Below are 22,611 nucleotides of genomic sequence, written 5' to 3'. Positions count from 1 at the left end.
TGACAAAATATTAATTTCTGCAGTCTGTTTAATATATAAAAAAATCAGTTTGAATGAATGATTCAATGACTCACTCATAAAGACTTCACTTGTCTTATTCTAGGATGAATCAGCGTTTTTGAAAAAATCTTTTGAATGAAGACTACTTCATTACTTCAATAACAATGACAACTACATTTTCACTTTCAGACAGAGTCACTTGTTGCCATCCACTGGTTCATCCAAAAAAATTTTTTTTTGAAGGTCAAGCTGATTTACTCTATTTTGATCGCTACCATAGACAGTGTATATATCCGAACTATTAACATATATATATATATATATATATATATATATATATATATATATATATATATATATCCGTGTATGTATATATCAGAATTATACTTCTGTGATAATCTGAATTACTGTAACAGAAATATTGATAATGTATGGTTTAAAAAAACAGTTTGTGAAGCAGTTTCATACCTGCACATGACAACTGCTCTCTCTGGCTCAGCAGCAGCACTAAAGCAGATCTGAACGTTTCAGTGTGATTTTGTCAAAGTTTTTAATAGACACTGGCGAATCATTGGAATGAAATCGCATGGGTTGATTGAATCAAAATCGCAAGCTTTCACGATTAATCTTGCAGCTCTATAGGATTGTAACTTTTTTTATAAAAAAAAAAAAAAAACTAAATAAATGCTCATTATATAGAGGTGTATTTTAGTACTTCCCAGAATAAACTGAATATCTTATGCATTTCTGAATAAAATAATTTTTTGGACAAAACAATTAGCATTATGTTACTGACCGATTAACCATTAAATCCATTCCTAAGAAGTGCTTGTTTCACAGGAATGAACACAAGTATAGGTGAAAGTAATGTGAAGGAAGTGGTTTGGGATGGTCATTACCTCTCCTCTGATTGTGCTCTCGTTCTCGGCTCTTTCCGTGGCTACTGCTTCGGCTACGACTCCTGCTGCGACTGTAGCTTCTTCCCCGTGAGCTTCCTCCTCGTCGATCATGTCGCTCTCGGTACGACTCTCCGCTCTTCCCGTGACGGTCCAGTTCCCGTCGCTTGCGGTCGTCTCTCCTGCGGTCATCTCTAGCCCTGAGGTAAGATGTACAGGGTCTGACTTCGATATATTGGACAGCTTTGAAACTGCCTCATGTCTGGTGTAAGAGGGTTTTAGACACCTAGCATGGTATACTTGGTACACTAATGTTAGTTTGGGTTCAGTAAGCTTTTATATATATATATATATATATATACACACACACACACACACTTTTATTTACCAAGGATGCATTAAATTGATTACACAGAAATTATTTGTGACCGTGTTAGTTTTTACTGTCACTTTTCAGTTACAAATGCTATTTATTTTGACTTTGTAGAAGAAAAAAACAAATGTACTAAATGGTTTAACCAAATGGAGTAAAATGTACTATGGTTTCAAACTAAAATAATAAGTGCACAACTGTTTTCAACACTGATAAAAATAAGAAATGTTTCTTGTGCAGCAAATCAGCATATTAGAATGATTTCTGAAGGATCATGTGACACTGAAGACTGAATAATGCAAATTCAGCTTTGACAACACTTTAAAATATATTCAAATAGAAAAAAACTTATTTCAATTTTACTGATGATTATATATATACACACTCACCTAAAGGATTATTAGGAACACCATACTAATACTGTGTTGGACCCCTTTTTGCCTTCAGAACTGCCTTAATTCTACATGGCATTGATTCAAAAAGGTGCTGAAAGCATTCTTTAGAAATGTTGGCCCATATTGATAGGATAGCATCTTGCAGTTGATGGAGATTTGTGGGATGCACATCCAGGGCACAAAGCTCCCGTTCCACCACATCCCAAAGATGCTCTATTGGGTTGAGATCTAGTGACTGTGGGGGCCATTTTAGTAAAGTGAACTCATTGTCATGTTCAAGAAACCAATTTGAAATGATTCGAGCTTTGTGACATGGTGCATTATCCTGCTGGAAGTAGCCATCAGAGGATGGGCACATGGTGGACATAAAGGGATGGACATGGTCAGAAACAATGCTCAGGTAGGCCGTGGCATTTAAACGATGCCCAATTGGCACTAAGGGGCCTAAAGTGTGCCAAGAAAACATCCCCCACACCATTACACCACTACCACCAGCCTGCACAGTGGTAAAAGGCATGATGGATCCATGTTCTCATTCTGTTTACGCCAAATTCTGACTCTACCATCTAAATGTCTCAACAGAAATCGAGACTCATCAGACCAGGCAACATTTTTCCAGTCTTCAACTGTCCAATTTTGGTGAGCTCTTGCAAATTGTAGCTTCTTTTTCCTATTTGTAGTGGAGATGAGTGGTACCCGGTGGGGTCTTCTGCTGTCGTAGCCCATCCGCCTCAAGGTAGTGCGTGTTGTGGCTTCACAAATGCTTTGCTGCATACCTCGGTTTTAACGAGTGGTTATCTCAGTCAAAGTTGCTCTTCTATCAGCTTGAATCAGTCGGCCCATTCTCCTCTGACCTCTAGCATCAACAAGGCATTTTCGCCCACAGGACTGCCGCATACTGGATGTTTTTCCCTTTTCACACCATTCTTTGTAAACCCTAGAAATGGTTGTGCGTGAAAATCCCAGTAACTGAGCAGATTGTGAAATACTCAGACCGGCCCGTCTGGCACCAACAACCATGCCACGCTCACAATTGCTTAAATCACCTTTCTTTCCCATTCTGACATTCAGTTTGGAGTTCAGGAGATTGTCTTGACCAGGACCACACCCCTAAATGCATTGACGAAACTGCCATGTGATTGGTTGATTAGATAATTGCATTAATGAGAAATTGAACAGATGTTCCTAATAATCCTTTAGGTGAGTGTATATAAATACACACACACACACACACACACTGATGAGTCAGAACTTAATGAGCAGTCACAGGTGAAGCGATTATCGTTGATCATCTCCTAACAAGAACACATATTAGGGTCTGGGTAGATTAGATGGTAAGCAAACAATCAGTTCTTGTATTAACGTGTTAGATGCAGGAGAAATGGGCAGAAATAAAGATCTAAACGACTTATCGAAGGCCAGATTGTTAAGGCAAGACGCTCATCGTTGCATGAGGGAACGAACACTATCCCGTCAAGTCTGAGCTAACAGAAGATCTACTGTGGCACAAGTCAGATAAGTGTTTAATAATGGTTATGGGAGGAAAGTGTCACAACTCTCAGTGCATCACACTCTGCGTAGCTGTAGACCGATCAGAGGTGTGTTTCTCAAAAGCATCGTTAGCCAACTATGGTCTCAAGTTCCATCGTTATCAGCATAGTTCAGCGGGTCGTGTTTCCTGAAAGCACCGTTCTAATGAAGATTCACAAACAGCATTGTTAAGTTGTGTGGTTGGAACGACAGATATCAAGCCATGGAGAGTTTCAAGAGATTTAAAGCACTGTTTTTGAAGAGTGAGCATGTGCGTACGTGTTCTAGTGCGCAAGAACAAGCCTATGATTGAATCTGGAAATAAAGCAAAATAACTGAGAAAATGAGAAATAGTCCTCAGGTGCCATGTCCGTAACTTATAGCATACCATCTAGCATTAATTCGATCTCAAATGGTTTTATTAAAAGAAATGATTACTCCACCGAGTTCATAACATCATTAACCAATGTGGTTGAACGACCAATTTGCGACAACCTAGTTTTGGGAAACAGTCGTGACTAGCTAGTTGATTTCTTCAACGATGCATCGTGCTACAGTAGTTAAGCAGCAAGTTACGCTGTTGTACGGGAAACACACCCCAAAGTGCCTCTGATAACCGCTGTCCACCGTCAAAAGCACCTACACTGGACACGCGAGCATCAGAACCGGACCTTGGAGCAGCGGAAGAACGTGTGTGTCGTTAACCTGAGGAAGTGACTCACAAGGATCCACTGTGGGACAAGGACAAGCCACAAGAGGGAGTGTGATGATGCTCTGGACAATGTTCTGCTGGGAAACCCTGAGTCTGGCCATCCATGTAGACACAAATTTGACACGTACCACCTTCCTAAACACTGTTGCAGACCAAGTGTACCCCGTCATGACAAAGGTGTTCCCTGGTGGATGTGTCTCTTTCAGTAGGATAAAGCACCCTGCCACACTGCACACATTATTCAGGAATGGTTTAAGGAATATGATGACGAGTCCAAGACGTTGCTCAGGCCTCCAAACTCTCCAGACTTAACAACCTACAGGATGGAATGATCTGCTGCTAACGTCTTGATGCCAAAAACCACAGGACACCTTCAGGGCTCTTGTAGTTCATGCCTCGTGGGTCGGTGCTGTTTTAGCAGCACGTGCAGGACCATATTAGCATATTAGACAGGTGGTCATTATGTTTTAGCTCATCTGTGAGTGTATATATATATATAAAACCATATGATACCATCACCGTAATCGCCACAGTATTGTTTTGTTTGCTAGTTGCAGAAAACAGTGCGCACTAAAAGCGAAATAAGACAAACCAGACAGACAACTGTGAATATTTAACACCCACAGAAAACAGAACCTGTAACCTTTAGATTATAAGAAGAAGATATGTCAACACAAACGAATAAAGATGCGGCTCTTGGAAACCAACCTTGATTCATTGAAGTCTGAACGATTCCTCAATGGGCTTCTTCTTCTTCTGTTTTCCCTATCCTCTTCAACATGAGCAGGCTGAAAACAAATGTTATTGTATAAATATTAACACTATTTATTTATGCATTTACACTAGGGACTTGAAGCTGTCGTGATTATTAAGTTGTATAATGCCCTTATATACACGTCAACTAAATGTAAAAAAATATGCTTTGATAGGAAAACAAAAATGTGAATAACAATATCTTTGGAAACAGAGGACAAATTAACCAAAAGTAGTTTAAAACACATTCTACAGTTTTAATGGTAAGAAAGAAAGAAATTACTCATGTGCACTTTTGATAGACATATATAAGTGACATAAAGAACAGATTTTACCTCTTCCTTCTCTTCAAGCTTCTGCACTGGGATTTTACTTTCTTCTTTAGCAGCTGGATTTCCCAAATAGTTTTTGGTGGTTAGACATTCAAAGAGTTTATCAACAAACCCTGTAGTCTCTGTAAAACATGCAGAAAAATGAATGGACACAGTAAATACAAGAAAGGTCATGAATTAACTACTAATTGCATACTTATGTACACAGAATATCAGGGATGTGAAAACTTTTTGTTGATACCTTTCTGAAGAAACACGTCCAACTGATCCGCACACAATGCTCTGAGTTCTTTCTCTGGTTTATCCTTCTTTACTAACGCCACAACATAGTTCGCCAGTGCAGATGGGTCAGCATCACATCTGTAAAAGATCTCAGGTTTATTTGTGTAAATGCAAACTTGCAAAAGACAAGAAGTCTTCAATTTAATCCAAAAGTCAAATATATCCATGCAGGTTAAACAACAATGTCTGCTAGGGTTTGCCCAGATCAAATACAAGACAAATTGGCAACTAAAACAAGAACCACCAAGCAAAGTCATACTGACTGATCATACATGCCAAAGCTCTAAAACTAAAATAACTTGTGCCTGATCCTGTTTTGGCCCAGTCTATGAAAACAATCAGGCTGTTTTAATGACCACCCCTCTCAGCCAGCAGACCCTCTTAGCTTAGCTTCCTGCTACATGGTTCTAACAAGAAGTTGTGTCAAATTTCTAAACACTATGAGCTTATAAATGAATTAAACACAATTGAACTGTCATATACACATAAAATCAAAGGAAACGATGTATGTTTACAGCGCGGATAAGTAATATGAATCCCAGCTAATGGGTTAGCATGTTAGCAGCGCAGGTTAGCTTCACTGCTTCAAATATCACTATTCATCACTTACATGGGTTCAAGAAGTTTAGCAAGCCAGGATTTCAGAGCGTCAACATTTTCTATAATCATCCTGACGCGCATATGATTAATACTGATAAAAGGCTGGGTGTTTATGCGCAACTCCAACTAGCATAGTCTAATAACACACACTGGGCCTTCTGTAGTCACTGGCACGTCGGACAAGCTGCTGGAGAATCTCAGCAACGTCACAGGGAAACGTCAAACAACGCTACGTGGGCAGCCAATCACAGAGACGCTATTTCATGCTATTTTACATACCATATTACCAGTCCCCCGCTTTTACGTTTCCCAGAGACATGAAGACAAAATATACTGTACATTTAGTAAAAAGGTGTTTATTGTTGCAATTCCAACGGTTGTATTATTCTTAAGTTTTCGTTTATTTTGTTGTTTTTTTATGAAGTCTCCATTTTAGTAACTAACAGTGATTACTTTAAGTAACTTAATCTTATTTGTGAGAGTCATCCTTCTGATGTAGAATATTTAATATTGAATTAGTGGATGTTCGTAATATTTCTGATTTTTCTGATCAAAAGTCCCCATGAAATAAAATTGAAGTTGTTTGGCTTTTTGTATGAATATGTTAGTTAGCTTTACTATTAGGCCTATCTGTATAAGCTAGTGTGCTCCAAAACAATGACAAAAAGTGGAAATTACGTCAATACTTTGAATTTATGAAATTACAAAGCTGAAATACTAATAAATAAATATATATATATATATATATATATATATATATATATATATATATATATATATGAAAACATGTAAAACAAAAAATACATAAATAAATATACAAAGAAATAAAAATAAAATAAAATGAGTAATTATACTTTTTATGCTTTATACTATATTTAATTTCCTTGTTTATGTATAATTGTATTTTTTCACATTTATTTATTTATTCATTTATTTATTTATACATTTATTTATTTATACATTTATTTGTCCATATGGTAACGAGGAGGAGATTTGCCTCAGACATCAGCAATCGAGCTCAGAGTAGCGGTGCTGAAGCTTTGAGGCCACAGTGACACTTTGTGGTGTTGACCAAACAATATGCAAGCCTTTGCAAGTCACACAGGGAATGAATGACTTAGAGATGGGCAAATGGCCAAATTTAAGTCATTTACAGTAATATCACCCTAATTGTATGAATATTGGGTGACCATACATATTCTTGATCCTGGACATGGCCATAAAACATAATTCGGTCAGGATTTCTAAAATGTCTTGCATGGCACACATGAGCAGAAACCACATCTTCAACAGATCTGATAACAGAAACTTTATTAGCATGTGAAAGTATTACTTAGAAATTAAAACTCAATATTTTCAGAAAGAAAGAAATTATTTTTTACCCTCTTTGCAGTTCTGTTTATAGTGTAAATATAACTACTTAATATGATCACGTAGAAATGAGAAACAAATAAATGTTTGACCCTTGCATTTCAGTTTATTTTGTAAATATTTACTAAATATATTTGCATACAAATCAAGTCACCTATATTTCTCTTTCTCTTTACACAATGCAGATTGTTTCAAAGCAGCTTCACAATAGTAACAAACTCAAATTCTGCTGTAAAGCAGCTCTGACAAGTCAGTATTGTCATTAGACAGGTACAATTTTAGTTCAGTGTTGATTCAGTTCAGTTTAATAATTGTAAAGTTGATTAATTGTGCATAGTCTACATACTGCATTGTATTTGTGCACATGTAGCCTATGTGTGACAAACTCCTGTACATTCCTCTGCACACTGAACAAGCAAAAGACACAAGCGAGTAGTGTTTTACTTTTTTCACATTCGTGTGCAGTTTGGCGTGTAACGTCATGTGGTTAATCAAGTTTGTGTGTAGAGTTACTATGCAAAAACAAGTTTTAGAAGAGTTAAAATAGTTTTGAAGAGATGACGGACATTTTGCATCCTGCGTGCGTGTTTTGTGTGTAGAGTTTTGAGAAATGGAGCCATAGTTCCAGAAATTGTGTGTAAGCAATTTTAAAAACTATTATTATCATTTTCTTTCTGTATGTGAAATAGTCAAATCGTTTAAAACGACATTACCCATAATGCCAAGCGTGTTCCGGCGGTGACGTTTCTGAACGGTGTCATCAGCCGAGTGCAGCGTGGGTTTCATTCTTCAACAAATCCTGCTGAAGTTATTCAAAATGACGGTAAATTTGATTTATATTAAGCCGGTTTAATGTTTCACACTCTTTACTTCATGTGGTTTGGAGCACTGTCTGTTTCATGACCTCAAACTCAAACAAAAAAAATTAAACCGGTCCATTGAGCAGCATGGTTATCTTTAGCAACTAACAGTTAGCTTCATGCATCATGTGTGTCTTTTAACGTTGTTCATGCATGTTCTCTGAATCCATTACAAAAAGTAGTTGCAAATATTCGATCCACACAGAAAGCGATCTCTACAACAACATTAACACTCTCTTGCAAGTCGGAATAAGTTGTTGGCAGAGTAATATGAATAGAGTTGACAGCTGTCAATCAGAGGTGCTGACGTGTGTAGCTCAGAAAAGTAGTGATCCTCAAGTACCAGTTTATAGCTATAGCAAATTTACCATTTTGGTATCTGGAAGTTTAATTAATGAACATAAGCTATAATATTTAACAGATCACAAGATGATGAAACTTTCATTCATATTTGAATATACAAGACATGTCAAACAATTTAAATAAACTTTCATGTAAATATAACTTATTATATACATGTGTGTGTGTGTATGTTCACAAAGAAGTCTTTTATGCTCATCAAACCTGCATTTATTTGACCGAAACTACAGAAAATATTGACATATTATTATATTGACATTATTTAAAATAATGGTTTTCTATTTTAATATACTTTAAAATGTAATTTATTCTTGTGATTTAAGCTAATAAATCATCTAATGTGATGATTTATTAACAATGTTGGAAACAGTTGTGCGGCTTAATGTGCCTTTTTTCTCCAAATATCAGCATGATTACAAATGTGATATTGAGTTTATACTAAGTACAGTTTAATAAACAAGTTAATATTAAGTGACTTACATTTTAGACATCAAATCGCCTGTTTCGCTCTATTCCGCCAACGAAAATAGCTCCAAAACAAAGTCCAAAGCGCTGTTTTGCGTCCGAATCTGATTTTTGGACGAATCAGCTGAATCAATGATTCAATGACTCACTCATTAATCCTTCTTGAATGAATCAGCCGTTTGAATGAATCGGTTGAATCTCAATGACTCACTCATTTACAGTGACTTACTGCCACCTACTTGTGGGTTTAATTTCACATTTAAAGTTTCTTAAAAATTTTTTTTTAAATAATTTAAAATTTAGATATTTTCAACATTTCAAAACATTATTTATGCATCTTTAATTGGTCTTTGCTGATTGACTTTAGTAAAGGTTGATCTATAAGTACAATTTATGTAGCCTACCTAAAAATCTCCTGTTTAAACCTACATGGAAAAACCTGAAAAGCACCGTTTATTTAATTAATATATTTGTTCTGTTGTATTTATTTGTGCTATTGCTCGTAATTTGATTATTTGTTCCTATTTTATTACTTACTGTTTAAGTGAGTTAATCTAGGAGCTCTTGGTATCATAACCTTATTTATTATGATTATCAAAAAATAACGAAAACGATACTAGGCTTATTTTATATGCCCATTTTCTTTTCTTTTACTTTGTACATTTTTTGTTGTGGGACCAGTGAAAAATTTCGCTGGGCAAGTAAAAATTGTAACCACTGGCCTGGCCAGTAGAAAAAATCCTTAGCGTTGAGCCCTGAAGAGACTTCTTTCAAAAACATTAAAATTAGTAATGTTTCCAAAGTTTTACTGGTAGTCAACATTTGAAGTGGATCAAAAAAGTTTATCAAAGTTGCCCCTAAGGCAAGAACGGGTACTGTTCAAAATCCATGTATAACTTTGATGAAAAGTTTTTGATCCACTTCAAATGTTGACTACTGCATATATATATATACATATACACACAAACAGCCGGTAAAATGTTCAGAAACATATTAGAAACATAACTAATATTGTTAATAACATATTGTGTGTGTGTTATTTTACCAGTTGCGTGTGTGTCTGTGTATATGTATATATATTTATCATATATTATATATATATATAGTATATATATAGTGTGTCTGTGTGTGTGTAGGAATATGTTTTCCATATATTTCACATGTAGAAGTTTAAGTTAAATATGTCATTCCAGGAACGCAAAGGAACAGCAAAACTTGACTTTTTGAGGAAGATTGAGGAGGAGGTTCAGCAGAAATGGGAGAAGGAAAAGCTTTTTGAGACCAACGCTCCAACCACCATTGGAGAAAGTACAGAGTGAGTCTGTTTTATAAATATTGCAGTATTTCCTGAGGTTTTACAGATTATATTCATCACGACTATTATTAGCTATTCCACTATACCATGTATTATTATCCGTCTACCCAGTAAGAACAAGTTCTTGGTCACATTTCCCTACCCATACATGAATGGGAGGCTTCACCTTGGACACACATTCTGCCTGTCAAAGTGTGAGGTGAGTTTTAAAGCCAATCAAAGAATATATCATAGACGTCATGTCATATAATTCATGACTCAATTATAATTTCTCGTATAGTTTGCAATGGGTTACCAGCGGCTGAAAGGAAAGCTGTGTCTTTTCCCATTTGGACTTCACTGCACTGGGATGCCCATCAAAGTGAGTAGTTTAAACTCTTCTGCACTTCAGATCTGTACATTTTTAATATAATATAACATATCTGTGTCTACCAGGCGTGTGCAGACAAGTTGAAGAGGGAAATGGAGCTGTACGGATACCCGCCCCAATTCCCTGAGGAAGATGAAGAGGAGGAAGAGCAGAAGACGACCACTGATGAGGTCATCATCAAGGACAAGTCAAAGGGCAAGAGGGTAAATTTTCTGTATATATTATGAAGAAATTCTAACTTAAATGTCGTAGCGTTGATCCATGAATGATCAATATTGTAGTATAATGAATGGCAATTAATACAGTTATTCAATTATTTTTTCGAATTGCCATTGGCAGAGCAAAGCTGTTGCAAAGTCTGGAACCGCCAAGTTCCAGTGGGACATCATGAAGTCTCTGGGCCTGCGGGACGAGGAAATTGTAAAGTTTGCTGAAGCTGAACATTGGCTGGATTATTTTCCTCCTCTTGCTGTTGAAGATCTGAAGAAAATGGGTCTCAAGGTAGTGAAAGCTCACCTGAAACATTGTCGTTCTGCCCGTTACTTTGTACTTTGCTATTTAAACGCACCATTTTAATGCTGTAGGTTGATTGGCGTCGTTCCTTCATTACGACCGATGTAAACCCCTTCTACGACTCGTTTGTGAGGTGGCAGTTCATCACTCTGAAAGAGAGAAAAAAGATCAAGTTTGGGAAAAGGTATGGTAAAATATTGAACTATGACTTAAGTATTCAATTTGTTTGTTGTTGTTTGTACTGGTGGAGGGAAACCAATATACGAGTTTAACCTGTTAATCAACACTGATAGTTGTGTTAGGGATAGTTGACCCAAAAATGAAAATTATGTCAGTATTTACTCATCCTCATGTTGTTCAACCCCGTAAGACCTTCGTTCATCTTCGGAACACAAATTAAGATATTTTTGATGAAATCTGAGAGCTGGATCATTCCTCCATAGGCTTCTTAGGGATTGACACTTGCCAGCCTCGAAAAGTTATTAAAGACATCGTTAAAATAGTCCAAGTGACTACAGTGGCTCAATCTTAAGTTTATCAAGCGACGAGAATACTTTTTGTGCACAAAAACAAACAAAAATAACGACTTTATTTCAACTATTAATTTCCTTCTCTGTGGGCCTCGAGTCAGTTCACTAGTGAAATAGCGCAGTGTTTCTGTGTAGTATGTCACACGTAGTGTGATTGCGTAGAGCTACGTCACACGTAGGCTCACTATTGGCCGACGCTGGTCATGTGTGTGATGCGTGTGACGTACAACAACAGAAGCTTACGCTGTTATACTAGTGAACTGACTCGAGGCCCACAGAGAAGGACATTAATAGTTGAAATAAAGTCGTTATTTTTTTTTTTTTGCGCACAAAAAGTATTCTCGACACTTGATAAACTTAGGATTGAGCCACTGTAGTCACTTGGACTATTTTAACGATGTCTTTAATAACTTTTCGAGGCCGGCAAGCTTCAATCCCTTAGAAGCCTATGGAGGAGAGGATCAAAAATATCTTAATTTGTGTCCCGAAGATGAACGAAGTTCTTACGGGGTTGAACAACATGAGGGAGAGTAAATACTGACATAATTTTCATTTTTGGGTGAACTACCCCTTTAATATTTGCACAAATGTAACAGGCATCATTAAAGGTAGGGAGACAATTTGTTTCATAAACACTTTGTGTAATCCTGGTTGAAACTCTCTTCACATCCTGATAGCAATCAATAATATGAGTGGTCTAAATATTAAAATGTTGTACATATTGAGCATGAAGAATAATTTTCACACAAAAGTCCAGACCTTAAATTCACTGAAAGTCTTTGGGATGTGCTGGAGGAGACGTTACAGAGTGCTGGACTCTTGCATTGTCAATACAGGATCTTGACCAAAAAGTGATGCACCTCTTGACGGAAATAGTGTAAGGTAGTGTTGTCAACAGTACCAAGTTGGTACTGATATTTAAAAAAATGTGTCTATACAAGCATTTCCCTCTAGCATTTTGAGCGCTGTTAAGCGTATTCTTAAACGCTTCTGATTGGCCGTTGTGTTCACGCACTTAACATACATGTCTGTGATTGGCTCCAATGATCAGCGCTTCAAAAACATGGTCTTCACTGAGCGCTCACACAGATACAGACGGGAGCGTTTGAAAGCAGGCGTCTGTCAGTGGTGCCCTATTATATCCACTGATTGACGGATATGCTGATAGACGCCTGCTTTCCAACGCTCCCGTCTGTATCTGTGTAAGCGCTCAGTGAAGAGCTTCAAAGTCTATTTACAAGCTTTTGAAACCTTTTCTTCTAGATATACCATTTACTCTCCGAAAGATGGGCAGCCCTGCATGGACCATGACAGACAGACAGGAGAGGTGGGCACTATTTTTTTTTTTTTGGTATAAAATATAATGGGATGGATATGTGTGTCTTCTAGTAATGATCTGTATTGCAGGGAGTTGGTCCTCAAGAGTACACACTTATTAAGATGAAGATGGTGGAACCTTACCCAGCAAAATTGAGGTAAAATCCCTAATATTATGGTTTTGAATGATTGACATATTTATGTTATAAATATATGTATTATTAATAAATAATAAATAAATGTGTTATAAATACATATTTATGTTTATTATCATGTTACTCCAAAGAATGTCATGGTACTTGTAAATACATTTCTTTCTATGTTTTCAGTGTTCTTAAAGACAAGAACATTTTTCTGGTTGCTGCGACTCTGAGGCCTGAAACCATGTTCGGTCAAACGAATTGCTGGATTCGTCCAGATATGAAGTACATCATATTTGAGACGGCCAACGGTGACCTGTTCATCAGCACACAGCGGTCAGCCAGGAACATGTCCTACCAGGGCTTTACCAAAGAGAATGGAGTGGTTCCAGTGCTCATGAACATCATGGGCCAGGTTTGTGCCCCTAAAGCACACACTGCTTGTGTTTTATAGTAAATAAAGTTGGCCTGTTTAACTTTATGACAGTATAAATTAACATTAACAATTAACAACATTTAGGTTGTTATTTAAATGAAAAAGTATGGTAGTATTTGTTGTACTATTTTTATTACTAATATTAAAGGGGTCATATGATGCTTTTTAATGTTTTCCTTTTCCTTTAGTATGTAATGTGTCTGTTTATGCATGTACGAGATCTGCAAATTTACAAAACTCTTAGTCTCCCACAAAAGTGATTTATTGATTTATCTAATGAACGCTGCTCCAGACCTGCTTAAAACATATTGATTGAAGTCCAGACGTTACCTATCATAATTTTGAAATATTAGCACAATGCAAAGGCATATGCAAAGTAATAAGTAAAGGCTTCAGTGAATTGTAGTGTTCTTGTCACCATGTCATGGCGTTCTGATGTTGGTTCCACATGATCTGCTTTATCATCCATATTTTCAGAGTCAGACTCAGGCTTGAACTCAGAGCCGTCTTTAGGCCGGTGCAACTGGTGCGACTGCTTCCTCTTAAGGCACTGAAATACTTCAAACAAAGTTCTTTTTTGTTTTTCGTTTAGGGGTAAAACGAAGGTTGAAATGCGTGAGCAGCGATATGCCGATAGCGAACATCTGACTCCGCCCACACGGCTGAGAGCGACGGTTAGATGAATATGCAAATATGTGCTGCACTCTTTCCTCTCGATAACAAAATAAACGCACAACAAAATTGAGAAAACGGCAAGCATTTTTTAATAAAGCATAAGAAAAGCATCCAATCATCATAGCAACGTGGATATGTTTGCACGAGCTTTGCAATTCGAGCTTTGCAAAGTAAAGTCACGTCACGTCTGTTTATTTATATAGCACTTAAAATCAAGCAGTTTTACCGTGTTAAACATAAAAAACAGTTTCTGTGTCTCGTTTCATCAGAAGTAGAACTTTATTTTCTACTATAAACAGCTTTGTGCTCATGTTTTCACTTCTTCGGCCTCCTACAGTGCAAATGAACCAGAAAAGATTTCCATGTGAAAGAAGGCGGAGCCTCAGCGCACACCTACCTATTACATAATCACCATGGACCAATAGTAGTATGTATAGAGTGCCGAAGTTATGACGTCACTTTGTAGGCCAAAACGCGGAAGTGAGTTCGCATTTTAGCACTTCTGGTTCCCTCGCCCTAAAGTCTATGGGTTTTTTTTATGGTTTTTGCTAAATCGCCTGAAATAAGGTATTCATGTATTTTGAAAAATATTCAAATATTTTCACGTTTTGATCTATGACATAAAACACACACCAGTTATAACCTGCTTGTGGTTTTTTAAACTTTATTATATGGGTTTCAAAATGTATACATTTTGGATTAACTTGTAAAGATTATATACAAGTATATTGTAAGATAACTCGCACTGGGGCGGCCTTGCTTGAACTGATACGATAATACCTAAAACATTATTAACTGTTTGTGTTTACAATTGCTTTGGAAGCAAAGGAAGCTGAAGCTCGCGATTATGTTATGAGGCGTTCTGACACACTTGTGTTGGCCAATCAGAGCACTCTGGGCTTTTCAGAAGCAGGGGCTTTGTAGTAACTGGAACTCGGAGCGTTTCAGACAGACTGGGAAGAAAGGTGCTGCAATAATGTACAGTATGTGAAATTAATGTGTTTGTTATACATTAAAGCAAGTTAATCTATTCTAGTGCAGCCAATAAACAAAATAACGACTTTTAAAATAGCATCATATGGTCTCTTTAATACTATTAATATATAATGATAGTAATGGTAGCACATTTTCTTTGTTTTCAATGAAAATGTAAAATGAACATTGTTCTCTGTGTGATTTGTCATCATACATTTATATTATATTATATTTATATTATTATATTATAAAATAACAGTAATGTTAACATGGTTTCTTTATTTTTAAAAAAAGAAGAAACTACATAAAAGATAAATAAATAAAAAAATCCAGCTTGTGCATGTATAATGTGCTGTTTAATCTCCCTGTCAAAGCCTCCATCCATTCTCTCTCTCTCTCTCTCTCTCTCTCTCTCTCTCTTTCTCTTTCTCTTTCTCTCTCTCTCTCTCTCTCTCTCTCTCTCTCTCTCTCTCTCTCTCTCTCTCTCTCTCTCTCTCTCTCTCTCTCTCTCTCTCTCTCTCTCTCTCTCTCTCTCTCTCTCTCTCTCTCTCTCTCTCTTCCTTCCTTCAGGACATCCTGGGCTGTGCATTGAACGCCCCCCTCACCTCATACAAGACCATTTATGCCCTGCCAATGCTCACCATTAAAGAAGACAAAGGTACCCAACACCACCCCATTATATCGTCGCATCACATTACCCCTGCACAGACAAGATGCATCTCTGAACGGCCGCAGGGCAATACCGCGTGTTTTTAAAAGCCAAAGTAAAGTCATTGAGGAGTACAGCGAAGCTCGGAGAGATGAATATGGAAATGACCGCAATGAATGTTCCCTCAGGCTGTGCGGACCACATTACTCCCATCACAAACTGCTCCTCACCTAATGTGATTCGCCAGTTATTCTTTTTCTTACACCCTGAAAGTGCCTTCCCCAAATTGATACCTTAGAAATGTTAATATCGACCGTTTTAACGTTTAGTAAGTTATCTCATTATGGGAGGTTGTTGAAATTAATTTGTGGTCACAGGAACTGGAGTTGTCACCAGTGTGCCGTCAGATGCGCCTGATGACATCGCCGCTCTGAGGGACATTAAAAAGAAGCAGGTGTTGTATTTGTTTTATGGCATTTCATTTTCTTTTCTTGATTCAAGTTTGATTTCAGTTTCTGAGGGAAATTCCCATAGAGATGACCATTTCAGATAAGATGAATGAAAATGATGGATGATGAAATGTTGTTTTTTTTCAGGCTTTGAGAGAGAAGTATGGAATTCAAGATTTTATGGTCCTACCGTTTGAGCCGGTAAGCAGCTTTTTTTGTAAAAAAATTTAATTCGGCCTGAAACGGAAATGGCAAAAGTCTTTCTTTCTTTATTTCTCGAATAAGGAAAACGTAGGGATGGGCTTGATTTTGTCTGTGGGGAATTGATTGGATCATTGGATTGTTGTGGTTTGCTATTGTTGCGATATATAGTTTATAATACATTTACTGCAATATTCTAGCCTGACGTCATACTCAGATTCGAGTCAGAATGTGAGTCTGATTATGCTCCATTGGGCTGTGGTTATGGGGCGTGTTTAAACCAAACCAGGAAAGAAAATGCCTCAATTTGATCGACAAATGCCTTGATCGCGGTTCTCTGTTCCTCTTTTAAAATGAATGCGCTGTCTACATCTTCTATAACAGACGCGATGGCTGAATCTACACATCTAAATTCTCCAGTGGAAGCCATTCTTTGTTGTAAACGAATTCAACCCAAGCGCTCTTTGGTGACGTGGATAATTACGTTACGGTTGATAATCTGTCCATCATCTTATAAAGCCCAGCCTGTCAATTTGATTGGTCCGAACAGCTTTGATTCCGGAATACTTGCTTCACAACGGATCAAGTCCAGACCGAACTTCCCAACCTCAAATGTTGTGGGCGGGGCTAAGTTTGGCTGGCTTCCAGGCTAGCAATATTCCCTAAAAAATAAGAATTGTCAATATTGATTTCATGGTGACTTTAAGACCCCATGCAATGCACAAAAATAAGAAAAGCCCGCTGGTCCAGTTGTAGTCTGTGAGAGTCCCAGAGCTGCGCTCCTAAAAAGCTTCGTAATACTAAACGGATCGTAAAGACCATTGGTGCCAATGGGTCCTACAATCTACTTGGGCTTACAATACTTTTACAGTAATACCCAGTCCTGGGCCCAGATTCAGGGAACATTATTAAATTATAAGAATAATACAAATCTTTTTAACAGCTTTTTTTCTTTCTTATCAATAAAAAAAAAAAAAAACTAGAGTAAAGTTTGATTAGAAATTTTCATGTTGGCTCGACAAAACCAATCTGAAAGTTAAAAAAATAACTTTGAAAAGCTTTAAGTTTGAAGATTATACTTAAAGGTGGGGAATGTGATTTCTCTTTTTTTGTCCATTTTTTCAAAATAACTTGAAATCCTGTTCCTAACCCACTTACAGCCACTGAGTTAGAAGCACTGAAATGAAAATTAAGCAATTTAATCATCTGTGGAACGGGCAGGACTTGAAAAACTCCAGCCAATCATTTCCAAGACCACCTGGAATCATTGGACAGTAACTTTGTCAATCAAACGGTCGTACCACACCCCCCTCCCCCCAGCGCGCGTGACCCCCGTCGTGCGCATACTCACTGTGACGCATGCGCATCTCGTAAGTAAAGCCGGTTCCATGATTAGTAGTAAATCGTCATTACAATCTCTCGCGCATCTGAGTTTTGCTCGTGCATGATTGCGCGTCCATGTTCTTCGAATGGGTAGAGTCAGAGCCAGCGTTGGAGGAAAGAAGGTAGGACCATTTGAATTGTGTATTTACAAAATCTGCCGGTCGTTTTCCAAATCACATACCCCTCCTTTAAAGATGTCAATAAAATGTTTTAGCTTAGTTTAGTTGCTTGCATATTTTAACACATTGATAGCATGTTTTATCACGTTGTTAACATGTTTTAACATTATTTGGCACATTGCTAGCATATTGTTAATCATGGATTAAGGGATTTTTCTGAACGTTCCTAAATTAGTTGTGTCTAAAGTGGCTTTTGTCCTACCAGGTACCCATCATTGAGATTCCAGGGTATGGGAACCTGTCGGCTCCTTTGGTTTGTGATGAACTGAAGATCCAAAGCCAGAATGACAGAGAGAAACTGGCCGAGGCCAAAGAGAAAGTCTACCTTAAGGGCTTTTACGAGGGGGTGAGACCATACGAACACCAACATCACTCAAATTCCCAATTTTCTAGTGGAATGCATGTAGGGGATAACTCATGAAATAATAAACAATTTTAATGCACAGCTAGGCATGGATTATCCCGCTTATACCATGATCATTTGCCATCATCGAAAAGTTAAAGCTGTCATTGATGTTTACAGCGCTAAATTTGACTGGAAGTCAAAATGGTTTAGTCAGTTACGACTTGTTAGATCCAGCATTCTGTCCGCTTTAAATCACACACAGAGATAAAGTAGTGCTGTAAAGTTACATTTATTTGACTGAATCATAGCATTTATTTGAACGAATTAACCTATCGAGAGACAGTAAAGTGTGTGAACTACCTGATTCTGTGCAATGTTCTCTCTACTAGCAATGAAGCTGTGAGTTGAATTACTTCAAAAACAGCGACGTTACCTGAGTAATATAATGTAGCGGTTCAGTAGATTCAAAGTTAATTTATTAATAAAAGACAACAAGGTTCTGTACTTCTTAATTTTTCTAAGTGTTTGTGTGTGTGTGTGTGTGTGTGTGTGTGTGTGTGTGTGTGTGTGTGTGTGTGTGTGTGTGTGTGTGTGTGTGTGTGTGTGTGTGTGTGTGTGTGTGGGCGGGCGCTTCAATGAACTCAGCGCATTAAAGGTGCAGTAAGCGATTTCTTATGATATTCACACCCCTATCTTGATAGCGCCGCCCCCAAATTCACAAACAAGCTATGCAACACAGGCACCTCCGCCCTCATGAGTGTTTACACCCCTTTACTGATGATTGGCTGCAAGTGTGTTTTTGTGCTCGGTCCGATCCACTTTCTACAGCATTGCTCAGAAATCGCTTTCTGCACCTTTAATATACAATGGTGATTTATACTGTCTTGGAAGTACCTGTGTATTAAACTGTTTTATTCCACAGCTTTATTCAGACAGACCATGATATAAGCTGGTTTTTAATGCCCATGGGTGGTTCAGTATTGCATGTTTTCTTTAGATATCTGCTAGATAACTGTTACTGAACTTTGTTTTGCTAGATCATGTTAGTGGAGGGTTTCAAGGGTCAGAAGGTCCAGGATGTGAAGAAGCCCATTCAGAAGATGATGGTGGAGAAGGTTGGTGGACTATATGTAAATCCTTGTAAAGCCTGACATATGAAATAATAGCCAGAAAAATATATATTTTTTGAAAAGGCACAGTTTATTGAACCTTTAGACAATATCTAAAAAGGCTTGACAATAGGGACTGCCTGGGGCCAGCATAAAACAAGTTTATCATTTGCACGTGTTTTTAAGCCTAGCAAATTAAAATGTTCAAGCGAAGAAGACGAGAAAGAGAACGCAATTCAATATTTGCGCGCTGTGTGAGACGTTTTGTGTGCGTTACACACATCCGTAGCGTGCTCACAGGAATGCTGCTGTCTTTGTTTTTAATGTTAATCAAACAACAAGGGAGTAAGGAAAAAATCACTCACTCCTCTTGACTAAAAAACTTTTGAAACTTTTATAAGGATTAATCTTTCTAATTAATTTCTGTGCCTGAAAACGACTGTTAGATCTACCTAAAACTTTTCTGTAGATTTAGATACAAAAAAACCTTCATCAAAAGGCTGACGAATCATATTTGATTCTCATATTTTTAACAGCAAAGCAAATGCACACCTGAGGTGCAAATTAAAGGGGAAAACTTGGTGTAAAGAAATTAAAAATTGAAATTATACCTTGACAAAGGCCACTTGTTGTCCCGAAACGTTGGTAATAAATGTGCTTAAGAGAGTGTGCAATTATATTTTTTTGCACTCTAAAAAAAAATATGGATAATTAAGTAAACCTAAGTTACTTCAGTCTACTAAGTGTTTATCTCGATATATTTCCAAAGTATATAATGCCATTTTTGTGTGTGTGTGTGATAATTTAGAGAACTTTGCATATCAAATTGTATGCAGTAGGCTTTATAGGGTTAATGATTGAATGAAATGGGTTTAATGAAATGTTGGTTTGGGATTTTTTTTTTTAAATAAAATATGTAAATATACTTTTTTTATTTCCAACAAAACTCAATTGTGTTGATCTTTCTAGGGTGAGGCACTGATATACATGGAGCCAGAGAAGCAGGTGTTATCTCGGTCTGCAGACGAGTGTGTTGTGGCGTTGTGCGATCAATGGTTAGTGCAGAAAACACTCATACAGATGATACATAGTGTTGTACACATCTCAGAACCCATGATAACGTCCACTTCTGTCTTGTATTCACTTCCTGTTCAATAAGAGAATGCCTTATCCTTTTGGTCTTGTGCGATTTTTAGTCCTTTTTTTATCACGGTGCATTGCCATGCGGAGTCCCTGATCAATTTGACTTGTCAGACAGTGACTGGGGTCTTTATCTGGCAGGTATCTGGATTATGGCAATGAGGAATGGAAAAAGCAAGCCATGGGTGTCCTGGAGGCTCTGGAGACGTAAGTCTTGCACTTTGTGGCATTGGGGAGATTGCAGTGGAAAATTGTCATTAGTGTTGGGCGATATGCTCCATTTTCATATCGTCCTATCGTCAGCCTGTGAGATCGGCGATACACGATATTATCGTGAGGGGGCGGGGCTTACTTATTTGTAGGGGTGGGAATCTCTAGGCACCTCACGATTCGATTCGATTACGATTCAGAGGCCTGCGATTCGATTCAAAAGCGATTATCGATTATCTGAATCTTTTGTGTGTGTGTGTGTGTGTGTGTGTGAATATAAATACTTTGCTTTAAAAGTACAAAGTAATGACCCATAAAGAATTAACGTACAATATATTTTATTAACATTGCAAAAGAACCAACAGGAAAATAAAGTGTGCCTGAACTAGCAGCATACTTGTAGTAAATTAATAATATAACAACAACAACAGGTGTTCTGACGATTCATGCTACCCATCGAGATGTGCTATTTACTGGTGCATGTGGAGACTCATTTTTCTTCTGCTTACCACGCCCATAAATCTATGCATCCTTGCTGTGGAGACTTGTAGGAAACTTTGACAGGTCAAAGATGAATATTTGATGATAATTTTTACTTTTCACAGCGTTTTAAAAATAAAAACAGTACATTATACTGTACTCTTAACTTCGAATTTTATTATAATTTTATTTCATATAATATTATCATTTTTACTTGTTATATCAAATGTGATAATTGCTAGTTCATTTAAAATATCCAAATATGCTCCCCATACACTTACCCTGATTAAAATGAAATAACGATGTTATAATATTGTGAAATTTACACCATTATGGAAACAATAGAGAATGAATCAACATTATCTATGATCGATTCGCGTTTGGGTAGCATTTTTCGACAAGGCAGCAGAAATCGTCTGAACACCGGTACAGCCCAGAGAAATCGTCTGAACACCGGTACAGCCCAGAGCCATAGAGAGAAACGGCTCTGGTACAGCCGAGTGTTTTTCCTCCTCTGGGTGAAAACGTGTCATATGGCTTCTCATATTTGTCGTGTTGCCGAAATATTTTAGTTTTATTCTACAAAGCTTACAACTAGTGTGGCTCTTGTCCAGCTCCTTTCCCCCTTCAACTTCATAGAAGCCAAAATATTTCCACACGTCGTCAGCTTTTAACGAGGAGGGTGTTTGGATTTCGCGCTCAGCCATCGCGTCTCTGTTATGTGCACACGCCACAGACAGACGGTCCGGGCACTGCACTTCCGCGCTGCAGAGTTCCGTCTTTTGCGTTCCGTCAATATTACGTCATTATAAATAGGCTACATATCTAAAAAAAAAAATTTTTTTGTTGAAAATCGATTTTTGACATTTGTGAATCGATTCAGAATCGTCCACGTCCGCATCGCGATGCATCTAAGAATCGATTTTTTCCCCCACCCCTACTTATTTGATTATTAACTTGATTATTTACTAATTAATTTGCTTGTTTTATTACTTCATTTTATACGAGAATATTTTTCTATTTTGCTAGCAAAGGTGAAGTGTTTATTACTAGGCTAGATCAGGTAAAAAAAGATCCTAATCATTTTTGTATCTGACTCAGAGTATTTCAACATGTCAGAAGGAAATTTACGGCCACACATTATCCTCTCATGACGTTCAGGGTGGGAAATTAGCACCCGCCACCAGCCAATGGCTGGTACTTTTTCAAAGTGGCGGGTGACTTTGCCTTGTATACCAGCCACAGTGGCGGGTGAATTGTAAAAC

General features: G+C 37.4%; 2 protein-coding genes across 10 annotated transcripts in view; one reads left to right on the top strand and one right to left on the bottom strand.

Moving 5' to 3' along the window:
• The window catches only part of rbm27 (RNA binding motif protein 27), a 33,231-nt gene extending 27,150 nt beyond the window's left edge, over nt 1-6,081 (bottom strand). For 5 of the 8 annotated variants that reach the window (XM_077197279.1, XM_077197280.1, XM_077197282.1 and 2 more), the window contains exons 1-5: nt 5,884-6,055; nt 5,233-5,351; nt 4,995-5,113; nt 4,615-4,694; nt 900-1,096 (exon numbers count right to left, since the gene is read on the bottom strand). In XM_077197279.1, coding sequence (XP_077053394.1) covers nt 900-1,096; nt 4,615-4,694; nt 4,995-5,113; nt 5,233-5,351; nt 5,884-5,954 — 586 coding nt within the window. In that variant the 5' untranslated portion in view covers nt 5,955-6,055. Of the gene's footprint in view, nt 1-899; nt 1,097-4,614; nt 4,695-4,994; nt 5,114-5,232; nt 5,352-5,883 lie in introns of all 8 variants that reach the window. The other 3 variants (XM_077197286.1, XM_077197287.1, XM_077197283.1) reach the window with 2 other exon arrangements.
• A 1,882-nt stretch (nt 6,082-7,963) lies between these two features.
• The window catches only part of lars1b (leucyl-tRNA synthetase 1b), a 40,174-nt gene continuing 25,526 nt past the window's right edge, over nt 7,964-22,611 (top strand). The window contains exons 1-17 of one of the 2 annotated variants that reach the window (XM_077197297.1): nt 7,964-8,067; nt 10,123-10,244; nt 10,356-10,443; nt 10,525-10,605; nt 10,680-10,817; nt 10,954-11,115; nt 11,199-11,311; nt 12,921-12,984; nt 13,065-13,132; nt 13,304-13,529; nt 15,771-15,858; nt 16,227-16,303; nt 16,446-16,499; nt 18,267-18,407; nt 19,445-19,522; nt 20,486-20,571; nt 20,798-20,863. In XM_077197297.1, the coding sequence (XP_077053412.1) occupies nt 8,062-8,067; nt 10,123-10,244; nt 10,356-10,443; nt 10,525-10,605; nt 10,680-10,817; nt 10,954-11,115; nt 11,199-11,311; nt 12,921-12,984; nt 13,065-13,132; nt 13,304-13,529; nt 15,771-15,858; nt 16,227-16,303; nt 16,446-16,499; nt 18,267-18,407; nt 19,445-19,522; nt 20,486-20,571; nt 20,798-20,863 (1,658 nt within the window). In that variant the 5' untranslated portion in view covers nt 7,964-8,061. Of the gene's footprint in view, nt 8,068-10,110; nt 10,245-10,355; nt 10,444-10,524; nt 10,606-10,679; nt 10,818-10,953; nt 11,116-11,198; nt 11,312-12,920; nt 12,985-13,064; nt 13,133-13,303; nt 13,530-15,770; nt 15,859-16,226; nt 16,304-16,445; nt 16,500-18,266; nt 18,408-19,444; nt 19,523-20,485; nt 20,572-20,797; nt 20,864-22,611 lie in introns of those variants that run through there. The other variant, XM_077197296.1, reaches the window with a different exon arrangement.

The sequence above is a fragment of the Siphateles boraxobius genome, unplaced genomic scaffold, assembly GCF_051911475.1.
Source record: "Siphateles boraxobius isolate OS27281-9 unplaced genomic scaffold, OSU_SipBor_1 11, whole genome shotgun sequence".
NCBI lineage: Eukaryota > Metazoa > Chordata > Actinopteri > Cypriniformes > Leuciscidae > Siphateles > Siphateles boraxobius.
Note: the sequence above shows the minus strand (reverse complement) of the source record. Positions and strands in the feature narration are given on the sequence as shown.